The sequence below is a fragment of the Nelusetta ayraudi genome, unplaced genomic scaffold (genome assembly GCF_046127955.1).
Source record: "Nelusetta ayraudi isolate G7.1 ecotype Tasmania unplaced genomic scaffold, CSIRO-AGI_Nayr_v1 ptg000022l, whole genome shotgun sequence".
Taxonomy (NCBI): Eukaryota; Metazoa; Chordata; class Actinopteri; order Tetraodontiformes; family Monacanthidae; genus Nelusetta; species Nelusetta ayraudi.
In genome coordinates this window covers 3,046,850-3,063,889 of record NW_027466072.1, presented here as the reverse complement: position 1 = coordinate 3,063,889, position 17,040 = coordinate 3,046,850, and the positions used below count along the sequence as shown (strand labels likewise).

Below are 17,040 nucleotides of genomic sequence, written 5' to 3'. Positions count from 1 at the left end.
CACTATAGAATCTAGAAATTGTTATATTAACTATTGAATATTAACTATTATGGAAATAATAATGTAACAATTATGTTAAATTGACTCTTGCTGCATATTCTTCAAACCACTGGTTTGTCTTTGCAGCAAAAGTACAGAGCAGATTTCGAGAGGACCAAAGGGAAGACGATCGGGCTGAAGGGCCTTCAGGACGACATCAGCATCGCTCACTCTGTCCATGCCAGCAAGCTGCAGAGCGACGTAGGTCCCCCGCCAGAAAAAAAACAACTGACAAACGAAAACGCACAATACAGCGTAAACAAAACCAACCCAAACTGGCTCCGTCCGTCTCCAGGTGAAGTACAAGCAGGACTCGGCCAAGGAGCTGTCCAAGTTCCACCTGTCCATGGACATGATGGAGGTGGCCCACGCCAAGAAGGCCCAGTCACTGGTCAGCGACCAGGACTACCGGCTCACCCTGCACCAGTACACCTCGCTGCCCGACGACATGAAGGTGCAGGCAGCCAAGAGGGCGTACGCCCTGCAGAGCGAGGTGAGAACTTCTGTCACAATTGGCAAAATCTCGTCTGTTCATAATCTTGAATCGTCTTTAAGCAAACGATCCGACTGTTTCGGGGTAAAAAGTAATGTTGCAAAACAAAGGGCTGGTATTGAGATAAAAGCTCCAGTTCTATTCCCATTTATCATCACAGACTGGGATGATTGATTATCCACAAAAAAAACAGCATCTTTAGCCCTCTGTTTACAGCCTCCTGCTAAAATGCTGGTTTTTAGTGATAGTCACTAGTGCTTTGTTGTTGTATCAGTGCCCTCCGTGATAGATTTTGGTCGTGGTTGGGTGTTACCAGACTGGACACACAAATCGATGCTTGTGTTTCTCGCAGAAAATGTATCGCTCTGACCTGAACTACCTGCGCGGCGCCGCCTGGATCGCCACAGGGGCTCTGCAGATCGAAGGCTCCAAACGGGCCACGGACCTCATCAGCGACGTAGGACATCTTCTACTCCCTGAAAACAGTAGCACGAGGCTGTTGTGCTGATTCCTCCTGTTTTCCTCCTTTACCAGAAAAAGTACAGACAGCAGCCATGCAACTTCAAGCACACCTCTGTCGTGGACTCTCCGGATATTGTTCACGCCAAACTTAGCGGGCAGATCACGAATGAAGTAAGAAAGAGAGCCATCTCTACTTTCTAAAACAAAACAAAAGATTTGACTTTAAATCACGGGTCTTTGCCTTCACATTGCAGCGTTTGTACAAAGAGAAAGGGGTGAATGACCAGCACAACTACACCATCACGACAGAGAGGCCCGAGATCATGCAGGCCAAGATCAACGCTTCCAACTTCAGCGAGGTATCGCTGGCAGTTAGCATTTTTTTTTTGTTGGTTGTTCTTCTTTCCAGTTTCCAAAGAGTGTGTATCTGTGTTCCAGATCAAGTACAAGGAGTCTTGGCACACACTGCGCGCTCAGGGATACAAGCTCACCATGCAGGACATCCCTTTCCAGGCGGCCAAGAGCTCGACGGGCATCGCCAGCGATGTAAATATTAGATCAGCGTTAACGTCACACTTTATTTCCTCGTATTAAAGTGTTGGCCGACTGTCAGCCGGAACACAGTGAGCAAACAACAAAGGCTGCAACAATGGAAAAAAAGTGCAATTGAGCACAGCTAACGTTATTGTGCTTTCATTTTTGGTGTTTGGCTATTTCGGATTGTATTTTTTGAAAAGCACCCGGTTATTGCTGTCCTGTTTTACCTGTCATGGGTCTGACTCCACCTGTATTTTATCACACACTTATCACACAGGAGTGCACAAGGCAGAGAGACACTCTTGTTTCATAAGTTTGCTAGAGACAAAGGACAGGCAGTTTCCAATGAAAGGACCGTAATATAGCTACACATTTTCATGCAATTCAATGTAAATCAAGAGTTGCATTTTAAGGCATTAAGGAGAGACGGACAGCCAGAAATAAGCCACCATTTTAAACAACTCTATCCTTTCTAAATCTCTGCAGTACAACTACAAATACAGCCACCTGCAAGACAAGGGGAAGCACATCGGGGTCAAGAGCGTCACGGACGACCCGCGTCTGCTGCACTGCCTGCAGGCCGGCCGGCTGGCCAGCGAGCAGGAGTACAAGAGGGACGCGCTGACCATCAGTGGCCAGTACCAGCTCACCCCCGACATGATGCACCTGGTGACGGCCAAGAACGCTCAAGCCCTGGCCAGCGAGCAGGACTACAGGAAGAGGCTGCACGACTACACGGTGCTGCCCGACGACATGAAGGTCAAGTGGGCCAAGACGGCGTACAACCTGCAGAGCGAGGTCAGTGGTTGGAGGGAGCAAAGGTGGAGGGGCTGCCTGGTGCTGAGTGACCCTGGCTGACTGGTTTTATGACTGGTCTGAATCTAGAAACTCTACAAGTCGGACCTCAGTTTCATGAAGGGCGTGGCCTGGGACGGCGTGGGCGCGCCTCAGCTGGAGTCTGCGAAAAAGGCTGGAGAGCTTCTCAGTGAGGTGAGTACGTTTGTACGGTGGTGGAATTCAATTTGCTGCAATGTGGGTTTATTTTAATCTCCATCATATTGTGACTCAAAGAAAAAAAAAACATGTTGCAGTTTATTTCTTTCGTCTTCTTTTTTTGGGACATTTTGTATTTTATAACTGCACCTGCAAGATTAAAGGCCCAGTATGTGAGATTTAGCCCCGCCTAGTGGTTATAAAGAATATTGCTGTTGTCTATAGCCCCACTTTATATCATATACTTTCTTAATCCAGCTGTTAAATCAGCTTAAAAAAAAAAAAAATCACCAAATCTCAAGTCACTGTCACGGCAACTGTTGAAGTTCAGGGGGAAAATGAGACCACTTCTGTAAAACTGGACCTTTCTGTTAATTATTAGCAAATGAAAACAGAGCACTTTTTATGATTAATTTTTAGTGACTATACCCAGCTAAAATGTATTTTTCACTCCATTTGATGCCAGTAGATGCCTGAACAATTTTAAATTTAACTGAACTTTAATCGCACTTCGCAGCTTCTGTAGAACGTTGCCACACAATGTTTTGCATCTTCCGATATATTTGAGTCCAATCTCATCGAGACCAACCGGTCCTGTGTGTGCGGTCTGCCCCCTTGCAGAAGAAGTACCGTCAACAGCCTGACAGCCTGCGGTTCACCTCAGTGGCCGACTCCCCAGACATCGTCCACGCTAAGAAGAGCTACGAGCAGTGCAGCGAGGTGAGGAAAGAAAACAGCCGAGCACATTTTCTTTTTCTTGATTTAAACTTTTTTCTATAGAATCTGTGGATATTGCAGAACCGCTACTTAGAGCTCGCGTTCTTTTGTTTTACATTACAGCGACTCTACAAGTCAGGGAAAAGTGACGACATGCACAAGTACACTTTGCACCCGGATGACCCAGATTTCATCAGAGCCAAGGTCAATGCGCAGCAGATTAGCGATGTAAGGCCACTTCGTCAACAAAGAATTGCAAAAATCTTTGGAAATATGTTAAGCCAGTGCTTTATCCTGATCTTTTTGACATAATTCTCCCATGAAGAAAGTTTACAAGGCGTCCGGGGAGCAGGTGAAGACTTCGGGCTATGACCTGAGGTTGGATGCAATCCCCTTCCAAACCGCCAAGGCCTCCAGAGAAATCGCCAGTGATGTGAGTCCTGTCTGACGCACCTGGGAATTTAGCATTTATTAACCTCTTTTTGAAAATAGTGCATCAACGACTATCTGTATATAGGAGTAAATGAGTTCTTCCCTCCTCCTGCAGCTCCGCTACAAAGACTCCCACCTGAAGGAGAAGGGCCAGCAGGTGGGGTTGCGCTGCGTGGAGGACGACCCTAAGATGGTGCACTCCCTGGCGGCCAGCAAACTGCAGAGCAACCTGGAGTACAAGCGCCAGTCCAAGGAAGAGCGGTCCCACTACAAAATCCACGCCGACCAGCCCGAGTTCCTGCAGGCTAAGAGGAACCAGGCTCAGGCCAGCGACGTGGCCTACCGCCACAAGCTCCACGACTACACCTGCGACCCCGAGCAGCTCAACGTCAAGCACGCCAAGCAGGCCTACAAGCTGCAGAGCGACGTAAGTCTGCTGGGAGTAGAGACGCTTCTGCTTAGCGTTCGATGGTAGTGGTGCCCAATGCAATCCAAGTGAACACAGGACCAGTATCACCAATGCCAAAATCCCTGTGGATTGTCAATTAGTTACAGCCAAGGACAGAATTTGACCAAAGATTTTAGGTAAAATGTCCACACCATTCCAGGCCTCTCTAACCTCAGACTTTGTAAAGAGCCCCATTAACAATATTTGTTGTATTTTGCTCCCTCCACTTTTGAGAGAGGAAACTGGCCTGTAGTGCATAGTGTTTGACCCAGAAAGCTCCTGAGGGAGTCACTGCTTCCTCTTCCTCTGCAGGTGAACTACAAGTCAGACTTAAACTGGATCAAAGGAGTGGGCTGGACCCCTCCGGGCTCCCACAAGGCCGAGCTGGCCCGCCGGGCTGCAGAGCTGGGACTGGCTGAGGGTTGCAGCACCGACGAGGCCATCGCAAAGTACCAGAATATGATGATGGTGAGCTGGGGAGGGAGGACTTCTCCAGGATGAGCCAGCAGAGGCTGCCCCATCTCTACTGACGTCTTTTAACGGCTTCTGATCTATTATTTTACAGGTGCACCGCCAGCAGATGATGGAGCAGCAGATGAATGAGCAGCAGATGATGGAGCAGCAGCTGATGGAGCAGCAGCAGCAGGCGTCAGAGCAAGTGGAGACCAGCGAGGAGGTCCAGCAGGGCATCAACATGGACGCCATGGAGGTCCTCCACGTCAAGAGGAAGAAGACCATCCAGACGGTGCAGAAGAAGTCTACCACCACCAGCACCACCTCCTCCTCCTCCTCGTTCAAGTCGATGGAGAAGAAATCCAGCAGCGCTGCATCCAACTTCTCGTCACTCCAGAGTGCCGTCAAGACGTCAAACAAAGCCATCGAAGACGTGTAGATCAGAAGATCTGCTCCAGTTTGACGGACTTACAGAGAGCGTGATGAACTTTATAACAGGGATTTATTTCATTTGTAGCATTTGCGGTCTTGAAGAAATGGCAATGGCCAGCAGGGGGAGCCACTGCCTGCAATGTTGAGGTTGGATAGAGCACGTTGTAAGAATAAGAACGTAAAACCATCGAGCAAGTCAAATAGGATGGTCAAAGTATGTTTGTTCTGGAAGGTGATTGGTGAAAAATATATGTTGATTGTTATTTGAAGCAATTCTAGTCCTTTAGCCAAACTTGGATCGTTATGAAGTGCCTGATAAAGATTTAAGAAAAAAGAAACCAGAAATGTCTGATGGTAACGAAGCTGCGCAGAAAGTTCAACATTGCATTGTTAGCTGTTTTTATTTGTTTTTGAAGAAAAGCACCAGCAACAAGTTGAGATGAGTAAAGAAACAAATAAAAAAGTCTCTAGACTGTGGAGAAGTGACACACACGCACACACACACACACACACACACACACACACACACGTGTGTGTCAGCGTGGCCTACATGTTGTCTGACAGGTTCAGCTTTGTGAGTTTTTCACTGGTGCCAACTTTACCTCAAAGCAGGGCTGGGGAGGAAAATGCTTGGTTTGTAACCGCTGAACCAAATAAACTTTTTAAAGTTTCCCTTTCTTTTTTTGTTTTTGTTTTGTTTTCTCCAAAACAAGACAAGCTCTCCTGTCTGCTTCCTTTCCCTCAGCCGCCGCCACCGCCGCTGTCAGGTCGCCGCTTCAGTTCAGTGACCTTCAGTTGATGCGGCTCCTGATCCAGCTGGCGAAGGCGTTGACGTTGGCGTAGACGCCGGGCTTGTTCTTCTGGCCGCAGCCGTCGCCCCAGCTCACCACGCCGGTGATGTAGAACGTTCCGTTGTTCTCGCACACCAGCGGCCCGCCAGAGTCGCCCTGGGAGAGCGGGCAAAGAGAAGAAAATACAACATTTCAAAGCAAACCGAGGCGTCTTGTCGCACACTCCATCACTGCCTCAGCGCAGACACACACCTGGCAGGAGTCCACGCCTCCCTGCAGCGTCCCTGCACAGAGCATGCTGTTGTCCAGCACCGAGCCGTAGACGGCCGGGGCGCTGCATCGGGCGTCAGAGATGAGGTAGACGTGAGCGTTCAACAGCTGGCTGCTGTATCGCTCTGCGAGAGGGAGAGTGAATGATGCCAATAAGAAAAAAACACAGACAGAATTAATAATTAAAACAAACAAACACTGGATATTGACAACCTGCACTCAGGCAAATACAAGGTTTTGAATCGCGATTGCACGCCGGGAGTCAAAGGTCACAATATGTGGACCTCTTCTAGAGCATCCTGGACCTTGTTCCTCAGCTTCCATCTGGGTTAAATAACATTGAATTGAATTCTTTATTTGAGCCTTAAAAAAGCACAAATACCATAAATAATAATAAAAAAAAAAATACTAATATCCAGGAACAAAAGAAATACAAAATTTATTTAAACCTGCCACCATTCACTTGACACTTCATCTGCATTTCATTGCAGTCTCTATCAAAATGTATTGAAACAAAATATTATATGGAGCAATGAAACATCATCAACTATTACATTACTACAATTATATTACTATTACATTACAGCGCTATATTACCATAATTCACATATTCTAGCTAGGCACTGCAGGTAATATACAAATACACTATATTTGTACTATAATGTATATAGACACTATAAATAATATACACTAATTACTATATTCCAGATACTATGTATTAACATTAAGGATTATACACACTAATATCATATATTACGATATATTAAAGTACAATATTATAGCATCCATATAAACACCTAAAATGTACACTATTACCACATTACTTCAAGTGTAATAACCTATGTATAAACATTGTAAATACTATGCTGATAAGCATCAAAACTATATTATAAAATGAGATCTGTTTGAAAGTGGAAAACATTGCTTACGTGTTTCAGTGGCGCCCCATCCGGAAATGACGCACTCCTTCCCAGCCGGGAAGGTCTGATCGGGGAGACACACCGACTTCACGTAGCGGGTCTCCTTAGCACAGTAGGGGCTGTCTGTGACTCCGAGCTTCAGCAGAGCTGAGTGGAGAGGTGGAGCATGTGTATGTACGCACGCACACACACACACACACACACACACACACACACACACACACACACACACACACACAAACAAATACAAAAACACAACATTAAAGATAAGAAGTTCTGGGTTTGAAATGCTACAGGTTGAGACACTTGAGACAGTGTTTGATGAATGGGACAACCTACCAATATCGTTGTATACAGCAGCGCGAGTCTCCCTGTAGTTCTCGTGGACAATGGTCTGTATGACTGGGATGGTCTGGTCGAACTCCTCCGCTTTGTCTATGTTCACTCCCCCCAACACCACTTGGTACTCATTATCCCTCATACTGAGAGGTGAAGGGGCAACAAAAAAAAATCTCAAATGAATTCCTTGTTTTTTTAAGCAAACAAGCTGGAAAAGCAGACTGAAGTGAGTAAGACCCCTACATGCAGTGGCCCGCAGTGAGAACCCAGCAGGAGGACAGCAGGATCCCTCCGCACATGTGACCGAACCCGAACCTGGAGTTCCTGGGTCTGGACTGGAGGGAAACCTGCCAGGGGTGGGAGCCCGGGAAGGACTTGCCTCCTCCGAAAATCCTGCTGGTGCGAGCGGGCTGCGGCCTGCCGCACTGGGAGAACTGGGCAGCTCCTGGGACGACCGGAGGGACCACTGGTGGGACTGGAGGACGAGGGGTGGTGAGGAGGAGGAAGAGGAGAGGAAGAGTTTTAAGAAGAATATCTGCACACGTGCATGCATGTGTGTGTGTGTGTGTGTGTGTGTGTGTGTGTGTGTGTGTGTGTGTGTGTGTGTGTGTGTGTGTTCACCTTGGGTGCACTTTCTCACTTTGCAGTAGTCCCACTGCAGCTTTGTACCATTTTTAATATAACACCAAGGCATGTCATCGCCATCTGGATTCCTGAGACACACAGTACATATATATAAATATGCTGAGGCCTGCACATTGCAGGCCTGCAAATAAGTTTGATTCTACCTGCAGTGGTTGTTCCTCTCCAGACCGTCAAAGTCGGAGTACACGGAGAAAGGATCCTCCCTGTTGGCCAGGATGAAGTTGGAGTGCCAGTTGAGGCACTCGGTCCCGCCCTCTGTCATGCTGACCACGCCCCTGTAGCTCTCGCCGTTGCCCGCATAGCAGTCAGTGGGAGCTGCAGCACAAAGGGCGTCAAAGAGGCTCGTGTGTGAGTGAGGAAAAAAGCAGTTGATGAAAAAAAGAAAACCTGAAGTCACATCTGATCCTGCAAATCATCAGGCCTTTACCAACTTCGCAGAACTTCCCACTGTAGCCGTTGCGACAAGTGCAGTGGAAGCGGCGGATTCCTTTGACACAAGCGCCTCCGTTGTTGCAAGGGTTGGGCTGGCAAGGCGACGCAGGCACTGGCGCAGACAGGAAGTACAGTGTTAGGACGCACACCATGCAAAAAACAAACAAACAAACATACAAAAAAATCTGGGCATGCTTAGTGTTGATGTAAAATAGTTTTCCATATGGTCCATCCTCTGTTTTCTAACAGTTTTCACACAGTTCTGGAAGTAACATTCCCAAGGCAATTGGGTTTGTTATCTACAACGTTTGTCTGCAGTAGAAACGATGTAATATCTTGTCCCCATTTCCAGTATTATGTTTAATTATTTAATAAATTAATTCATCCCAACTGAATTTTTACCCTTTAGACGTTAGTTTTGATCACATACTACTAACTGCTTGAAAAACAAAACACTTTATACTATGTATATAGTACAAAACATAGTACAAAACACTTTATACTATGTATATAGTACAAAACATAGTACAAAACACTTTATACTATGTATATATATAAATATTAAAAAATAAAATAAATATATATATACATATATACATGTATATATATATATATATATATATATATTTTTTTTTTTTTTTTTTTTTTTTTAATGATTTTGCTCATCATACTGTAAGTATCACCTGTTGACCCATCTAGCAAACTATTTCTTTTGTATTGGGTCAAATAGAAAAAAAACAACAACCTATGTTTTGCATGTTAAAAACATTAAAAAATACTTTGGCCCATTTACACATATAGGGGTTTAAATGCAGCTGTTAAGAATCCACTTGGACCCATGTAACCCGTTTCCTTACACTGATTGCAGTTGGGCCCTTGGTACGGAGGTCTGCACTTGCACTCATAGAAGGGGGGCTTGTTTAGGTTGACGACGCAGTCCCCGCGTCCGCAATTGACGTTCATGCAAATATTTCTCGCTGAAATGTGAGAAAGGAAAGACATTGTTTTTTAGCACACTTTGCAGTGACAGAGAGTTGCAAAAAAAATCTAAGAGAGAAAAAAGAGCATTTCCCTCGCTGCCCACGTCACCACGACTACCTTTCTGACACCTGTTGCCCGTGTAAGGCTCCACACAGGCGCACGTGAATTCGGAGGAGGATTCTGTTATGCAGGTGGCGCCGTGGAAGCAGGGGTTTGGACTGCAAACATCTGGAGCGGTGAGAGGGATAAAGGGCGTTCAGGGAGAAGGCCGGGGAAGAGGGCACAGTGAGCGAATCAGATCCACTTACTGATGTCCAGGAACTCAAACAGCCAGTCGCTGAAATCAAAACTAGTTATGGGGGCGTCAGTGGTTTCGTAATCTGGGTAATCAATGTCTGTGGGGAACAGAGAGCAGTTTAAACAGGGGAAGAGCAACAAGTCGACAAAAATGATTAGATAGGTCACAGGTACACACGCACAACTTCACAATTTCATACTCGCTGGACTGAGTATTTTTCCTTCAGGTTGGATTGCTTTACACAAGTATAACAGGATGGCAGAATGATTATTGGCATGTTGAGTATATAACAGGACATGCTTGATTATGAATCTACATATTTTACACAGGAAAAACAAACAAACATAAAAATGTACATTAAAAAAATAATCAAATATGATCTGTAGGGATCCCAGAACCCCTGAATTTCAAAAGTGCAGATGATGCAGTTGTGCGTCGTTAGCTGCAGAGGATGAGAGGAACCTTACAGTCGTTTGGAAACTGAAATGAGAAAAAGACAAAAAAAAAAATAAGAAAAGAGCACAGAAGAGAAAGATCAGAAGATTTTCCTTGTTTTGTCCTGACATTGTAACGACAACGGTAGACTACTTACAGGTTGGAGGTGTCCGGGGACACCGAACACAGCCAGGACTCCGAGGAAGAGCTGTACCGCCTGCATGCTGCTGCCTCTGCCGTCGGCCCACAATGCAGCGCTGTAAAACCAGCTGATCATCTTTAATCCCCGAAGCTGCTTGATATCCTTCCTCAAAAACCTGTCAATCTTTAGCCAGCGCCATCGATTTTTGCAGGGTTTTGTGTGCCGTGTGTTTTCGGACATTGGTTCCTTGTGACGTATTGACTTAACCTCAGTCCTGTTTGCCTTTACATGATAGCAGTCGGCCTCAGCAAAGTTTGGTTCAGCGTGGGTGAAAGAAATCACATTGATGTTGATGTTGTTGATGTTGATGTTGTTGGGAGCAGCTTGCAGAAACTGTAGATGTAACTTGGACTATTCAAAGTCAAATAGCCTGGTGGACTGCATTATGATCTAGCTAACTTCATAGGGCTGCTACTGCAGTTGTTTTTTACTTTAAATTATTCAAAGTATTACAATACATTAAATTACATTACATTTAAATTGATCTATGCGCCACACTGCCTTCATTGGCAAGCTGCTTTGCTCCAGTCCAGTAGTACCAACTGTCTTCTCTGCCTCGTTGCTGCTCTGCCCTGCAGTCCTGGTAGTTTAAAGCTGAGCGCGCCAAAGGTGAGAAGCTTCGAGAACAGAGAGGCAGAGACAATGCATAATCAGAAAGTAGCGCCATGATCGCTTGACATGAAGATACAGAATATTTCTGGGCTATACTGGGCTGGTGCGCGACACAAGTAACACACTTGCAGTAATGAAGGAGAAGAAGGCCTTTATTGATCCTACAGTGGGGAAATGTGTAATAGAGATGCGTCACGAACAGGATTCGAACCTGTGCGGGGAAACCCCATTGGATTTCGAGTCCAACGCCTTAACCTCTCGGCCACCGTGACTGGTTCTTTGTTGTATGCGTGATTTGTGAATCAGTTGAAAGTTTTGAAATTAGAAACTGTTCTTTCAGTTTCGACTCACCGTTACAGTTTTCCACTAAGAGAAACCAAGGGCTGTAAAAAAAAAAACACACAATTTATTCATCCCCTTTCATCATTGTCATTATTGCTCGTGTTCCACGAGGATGTGTTCTGAGTCCATTCATACACACATTCTACTGCTACAGCTGCCTCGGGCACATCTGTCATCACAAGCTATTTCAAATATACAGATGACAGTTATACTCGCTCTTTCCTAGCCAAAGGACTCACAGTTTACTGACAAAATCTGCCACTCTCTTCACACAGTGATCCACAGACAGTCGCATCAAAAACATCACGCACTTACGTGAACAACTAGCAGCCTGTGACCTGCAGCCATGGTTCCACTGGTTGCACTGGTGTCCAGTACAGACTAATAAGACGCAAGAAGACAAAGTTTGGTTAAATACTTTTATTCTGTCTACCATCACTGCCTTCAAGAACTTGAGCAGCTGCTTTTCCCCATGGTAATTTCTGGGTTGAACATTACCAGGGGACATGCTGGGAAAAACTAATTTAGCCAATAAAGTGTGAATATAAATCTTAATGCCCTTAGTTTCAGCAGTACAACAGCAAAAGGTAGAAGGATTTTAGCTTTGCTGTATTTCCATGTTTTCAAGTGGACTTGGAACTCATATGAACACTGCAGACAGTTTTCAAATGGCTTGCTTTATTATTTAGATATTAGCAATTTAAAAATGAAGACTTGCATTTTTAAACAGGTCTGGCCATCACTTCATAGATAAATCCCTTCGGATTCCTGAGACCTCTGTCACTTTTCCATTAGTTATTTGATTGACACGTTATTTAGGTTTCAATCGAAGAACTACTTGTTATGGTGCAGGTCAACAGAGCAATATGGGTTGAGGTTTAAACAATTCTAAAGTCAAAGCAAAAATCTTCATAGCCCACTTTGTTTTTGCTCCTAGCGCTGAAGACATGCAGTGATATGAAGGGACTACTTCATAGAAAACGCAATTAAACGTCATAACAAAATGAACAAAATGAGCATCATGAACCCACATAGACACAAAAATGTAAAAAAAAAAAAAAAAAAAGAATGTTTGGAAGTCAAATCATATCCCTCTAAAACGTATACTTGTGTCATATGCTGATGATGTGATGTGTTTTGTTTTTTTTTAGAGATGGTGAGAGATCAGTTTGCAGCAGGACAGTTTGAAGTCTGCATGACTGCTGGCCTCCAAAACATCCTCACGAGATCAAACGACTGGCGATCCAGTCCACAAATCTGCCCACGTTGGCATAGACGCCCGGCTTGTACTTCTTTCCGCAACCGTCTCCCCAGCTCACCACTCCTACCACGTAGTGGGTCCCATTATGCTGGCACACCAGAGGGCCTCCAGAGTCGCCCTGCGGAGGGACAAAGCAGGAGGTTACCACCAGGGTGCTACAGATGAGCTACAGAAGAAAAAAAAACGAACAAACTGAAATCCTGTCATTTTCAAACCTGGCAGGAGTCGACGCCTCCGTTCATGTTGCCTGCGCAGAACATGCTGTCGTCCAGTGAGTCTCCGTACACGTGGGGAGCTTTGCATTTCTCCTGGGAGATGAGGACAACGCGAGCGTCCAGCAGCTGGTTGGAGCCGTACCTCTCTGAGACCGACAGAGCAGCAACAGCGTTGGCGATTGGTGGATTTCGAATCAATACTGAGATGCAGTTACCATGGTAAAAATCACAGTGCAGGCTTATTGTTGTTTGTTTACTGTAATTCCAAAATACATTTGATTTGCCTTTGTTAATTTTGCCTACCTATCTACGACATTACCAACCACACTGATTCACAGTTCGACAAAAGATGATTGTCAGTACAACAAAAAAACAAATTCAGCACTTCAGGTCGAAGTCGAGTACGTTACCCTGTTGCCCGACGTAAATGCGAGATATAGGCCTAGGTGAACTGGCTGAATATCCATGAGCTGCCAAAGTCCAAAACATTTCCAAATGTAACAATGTTTCAGAGCCACCTCCTCTGCCTTGTTGTTACGTTGTAATATTGTGTTTAAAATGGCCTCATTAGTTCAGCAATTATTTATCATTTTTGTGAGCAGTCGAGTTGAGTTTGGATTCGCCACTAACTCAATCCCAGGAGGCCGAACTGATGCTTACGTGTTTCCGTGGCGCCCCACCCTGAGATCACGCACTCGGTGCCGCTGCTGAACGGCTGATTGGTCAGACAGGCCGTCCTCACAAAGCGAGTCTCCTTTGCACAGTATGGCCTGTCTGTGACTTGAAGCTGGAGCAGGGCTGCGCGGGAAAGCACAGGGAAAAAAAAGGAAATGTAAATAATCGCCAAACAATTGGAACAAAATCAATGGATGAACTGTATGGAGTGCAGAGCTACATCTGAGCCTCACCAACGTCATTGTAAAGAGCGAAGGGAGTCTGGTTGTAAGCCTCGTGCACGACGGCCTTCTCGACTGGGATGACCTGATCGTACGCCTCGTCTTTCTCTATGTCCACTCCTCCCAGCACCACGCGCATCTCCACTCCATTTTTTCTGGACGGGAAAAAAAACGACAGGTTTCCGAGTTGCAGCATTTTCACAGATCCAACATCGAATCCGCGTCACTTCCTGTCAAAAAAGAGAGTTACATGCAGTGAGCAGCCGTCAGCACCCAACAGGACTCGATGAGGATCCCTCCACAGATGTGGCTGAAGGGTCCGGAGGAGCCCTTGGCCCTGGTCTGCAGGGACACCTGCCACGGGTGAGCACCAGGCAGAGACTTCCTCCCCCCGAAGATCCTGGCTGAGCGTCCAGGCTGCGGCTTCCCACACTGGGAGAACTGGGCGGCGGCAGTGACGTCGGGCTGCGCTGGAGTCGGCTGGGTTCCGTGGATGGTTGGTGGGGTGGCTGCAGCTGCCAGGGATGGAGGGATGGTTGATGGATGGGGTGGGGTGGGTGGATTTTGAAACCCTGGATGTTTCTTTGTGTGCAGGCGTTTGCTTTTACCTCCAGAGCATTTCCGCACATCGCAAAACTCCCACTTGAGTTTGTTGACTCTGTTGACGAAACACCACGGCCGCTCGTCGCCGTCAGGGTTCCTGCACAAACACTTAATGTATGAGTCTTTAGACAGACAGACAGACAGACAGACAGACAGATAGATAGATAGATAGATAGATAGATAGATAGATAGATAGCACTTTATTGAAAATTTAAAACATACCACATTGTATGAAAGATGCCATCACCTGACATAGTAGAAGATGTATTGCTTTTTCATATATATTGCACAAATTATGCTGAACTTATTTGCAAAATGCAAAACCCAAATCTGTTTAGCAAACAAGGTAAGAAAACATTATTTGTGCAGCAGATTGCACATTATTATGTAAAGACCTTTTCCAACGCAGTCCAACAAAACTACACCGACAACACATTTGGATTCCAAAGCGCAGCAGAGTTTAGCGCAGGTTCTGTTTGACTTCATACTCGGTCTCCGCGGACCGAACAGGAGTCACGGTTGAAACAGTGGCAAACACAGGAAACATTTGCACAAGTTGCCCCCTGACCTGCAGTAATTGTGCGGCCCGATTCCGTCGAAGCCGGCGTACTCTTTAAAGGGGTCTCCGCCTCTCTGGCGGATGAAATAAGAGTTCCAGTCCAGGCACTGAGTCCCGTCGGCCGTCACGCTCACACTGCCCCGGTAAAACTCTCCGTCCTCCACGTAACAGTCGTCAGGTGCTACATTAATGATAAAGCAGTGAGTGTTTTGGTCATTCACCTCAGCTACACTCTGAAAGTGCTGTTTACATGACAACCAGTGAACGTCCTCGTCCTGGTCACGGAACCAGTTTGAGGCGATCGGAGCCTTCTATTCATGTTTTGCTTTCAGAGATGCTCTTTTGTTTGGAACCGGAGGCAACTTCAGTTCCTGTTGCCTTCCAGTCATTGAAACCAGTCTGGTCTTTCTCTGTAAGCCTCCCTGGGATGGTTGAGTGTGAAAATCTAAGTGGATCTGCAACAACAGCAGTTTTTCTGACCTGATAAAGTGGCTGCTGAGTGTGTGTGTGTGTGTGTGTGTGTGTGTGTGTGTGTGTGTGTGTGTGTGTGCGTGTGTGTGTGTGTGTGTGCACTAATGCGCGCAGTAATTGAGTTGCATTTACCAACTTCGCAGAACTTTCCAGTGTAGCCAGCAGGGCAGGAACACTGGAGGGAGGAGCGTTTGGGGCCCTTCCTGCACGAGCCTCCGTTCTGACACGGGTTGGGTCTGCAGGCGGCAGCTGATGGGGGGGTGACAGAGATATATTTATGAAATTCAGTCTGAAAACTTTGGGATAGCAGCGTAGTAAGTTTTTAGTGTAAAAGCAGGGACCTTTCTTGCAGTTGGGGGGTCTGTACGGAGGCCTGCACTTGCACTCGTGAAAAGGAGCCGCAGACGTCAGAACGCAGCTGCCGTGGCCGCAGCTCACATTCCTGCACACGTCTTTGACTGCAAGCATGAGCACACGCAAACACAGACACACAAGGATTTTTTAAAAATTATTATTAACATTTAGATTATGATGTAAACTACCAGTCAAAAGTTTGGACACATTCTCATGCATATATATATATATTTTTTATCTTTACAACTTTCTACACTGCAGATAGATACTGAAGACATCAAATATATGAGCAAGACATCAAGATATATGTAATTATGCAGCAAAGAGAAACACTTTAAGTAAAACTAAATATGCTTTTTACAAAAGGTGGCTATTTTCAAGAATTTAGATATAAAACGTGCTTGCTGAGTTATTTTACACTTTTGTTTGTATGTATATGTATAAATATATATACAGAACTTTTCATTCTGAAAGGCCCATTTCTGCGCTGGTGGAGAACAGGGGCGCTGGGGCTTTTGTGATTCGACACAGCCAATAAGACAGGTGTGAGATCAAGCAAGCAGATTAACGTTGGCATTGATTGCAATACACCTCCTCGCCACCAGAGGCCCCTACTAGGCCTTTGAAGGCACAATCAAAACCTCTGGCCATTCTTCTAGATGTGTCAGAACAATGTGTTCTTGATCCTGTATGTACTGCAGCCTTCGCACCTGTCTGACACTTTTTCCCCGTATATGGTTCAGGACAGGAACACACGAAGCTCCCGTCTGCACCAGTGTCACACCTGCCGCCGTTCAAACAGGGGTTTGGATCACACTGGTCTGAAAGGTAGAGACTCAGCTCAGGTGTTCAATCACACAGGGAGAGAAAGCAGTGACAACATAATGCAAGAAGGAGAAGAAATCAATTGTTCCACTGATCCAATCAGATCCGCTGACCAGCCAATCTCAGTGTGATTATGTACCTGTAATGTCCAGTAGCTCATAGATCCAGTCGTCATAAGTTGTGTCAAGGTCTACTGCAGGGATTTCAGTGACGTAATCGTAATAATACTCATATTCTGTTTAGACAAAAAAAGAAAGTGCAACGACATTAAATCATTGCAGACCAGATTTCCCAGAGTCGACTCCAAAACAAGTGAGTGGGTTTTACCGTCGGTGTTCTCCGCCTCGGAAATCACCTGTCACACATTCAAAGGCAACCATGAATTCAGACATTCAGCCATAAACACAGCACTTCAGACGAGCTGAAGTCGTTCATACTCTGCATTTGTACTTACAAAGAAGTCCTGTCCGAAGGCAGCGAGTGCCCACAGCTGCAGCAGCAGAGCTGATGTGAGGCGGAACATGTTCGCCAGTCTGAAGATGGCAAGTGGACGTGCACAGAGTCCATCTAAATAGCACCGAGG

General features: G+C 45.8%; 2 protein-coding genes and 1 non-coding gene across 4 annotated transcripts in view; 1 reads left to right on the top strand and 2 right to left on the bottom strand.

Annotated features, from left to right (window-relative positions):
* nrap (nebulin-related anchoring protein) overlaps nucleotides 1-5,676 on the top strand; it is an 18,962-nt gene extending 13,286 nt beyond the window's left edge. For both annotated transcript variants that reach the window (XM_076028119.1, XM_076028118.1), the window contains 14 exons: nucleotides 127-240; nucleotides 335-532; nucleotides 885-989; nucleotides 1,067-1,165; nucleotides 1,249-1,353; nucleotides 1,433-1,540; nucleotides 2,018-2,329; nucleotides 2,417-2,521; nucleotides 3,146-3,244; nucleotides 3,365-3,469; nucleotides 3,567-3,674; nucleotides 3,789-4,100; nucleotides 4,434-4,589; nucleotides 4,687-5,676. In XM_076028119.1, the coding sequence (XP_075884234.1) occupies nucleotides 127-240; nucleotides 335-532; nucleotides 885-989; nucleotides 1,067-1,165; nucleotides 1,249-1,353; nucleotides 1,433-1,540; nucleotides 2,018-2,329; nucleotides 2,417-2,521; nucleotides 3,146-3,244; nucleotides 3,365-3,469; nucleotides 3,567-3,674; nucleotides 3,789-4,100; nucleotides 4,434-4,589; nucleotides 4,687-5,013 (2,253 nt within the window). In that variant the 3' untranslated portion in view covers nucleotides 5,014-5,676. The remainder of the gene's footprint in view (nucleotides 1-126; nucleotides 241-334; nucleotides 533-884; nucleotides 990-1,066; nucleotides 1,166-1,248; nucleotides 1,354-1,432; nucleotides 1,541-2,017; nucleotides 2,330-2,416; nucleotides 2,522-3,145; nucleotides 3,245-3,364; nucleotides 3,470-3,566; nucleotides 3,675-3,788; nucleotides 4,101-4,433; nucleotides 4,590-4,686) is intronic.
* Nucleotides 5,389-17,040, bottom strand: habp2 (hyaluronan binding protein 2). Its single transcript, XM_076027869.1, is given in 26 exon segments — nucleotides 5,389-5,953; nucleotides 6,050-6,192; nucleotides 6,997-7,134; nucleotides 7,327-7,469; nucleotides 7,570-7,799; nucleotides 7,802-8,039; nucleotides 8,115-8,286; nucleotides 8,399-8,515; nucleotides 9,261-9,380; nucleotides 9,502-9,612; nucleotides 9,693-9,779; nucleotides 10,275-10,434; nucleotides 10,816-10,936; nucleotides 12,498-12,652; nucleotides 12,750-12,895; nucleotides 13,160-13,219; nucleotides 13,410-13,547; nucleotides 13,658-13,800; nucleotides 13,896-14,345; nucleotides 14,817-14,988; nucleotides 15,411-15,527; nucleotides 15,620-15,736; nucleotides 16,343-16,453; nucleotides 16,597-16,692; nucleotides 16,785-16,812; nucleotides 16,912-17,040. Coding segments are annotated over 26 exon segments (3,738 nt in total). The 5' UTR covers nucleotides 16,981-17,040; the 3' UTR covers nucleotides 5,389-5,797.
* trnas-cga (transfer RNA serine (anticodon CGA)) lies at nucleotides 11,122-11,203 on the bottom strand. Its single transcript has one exon. It is a non-coding gene; the product is annotated as a tRNA-Ser (tRNA).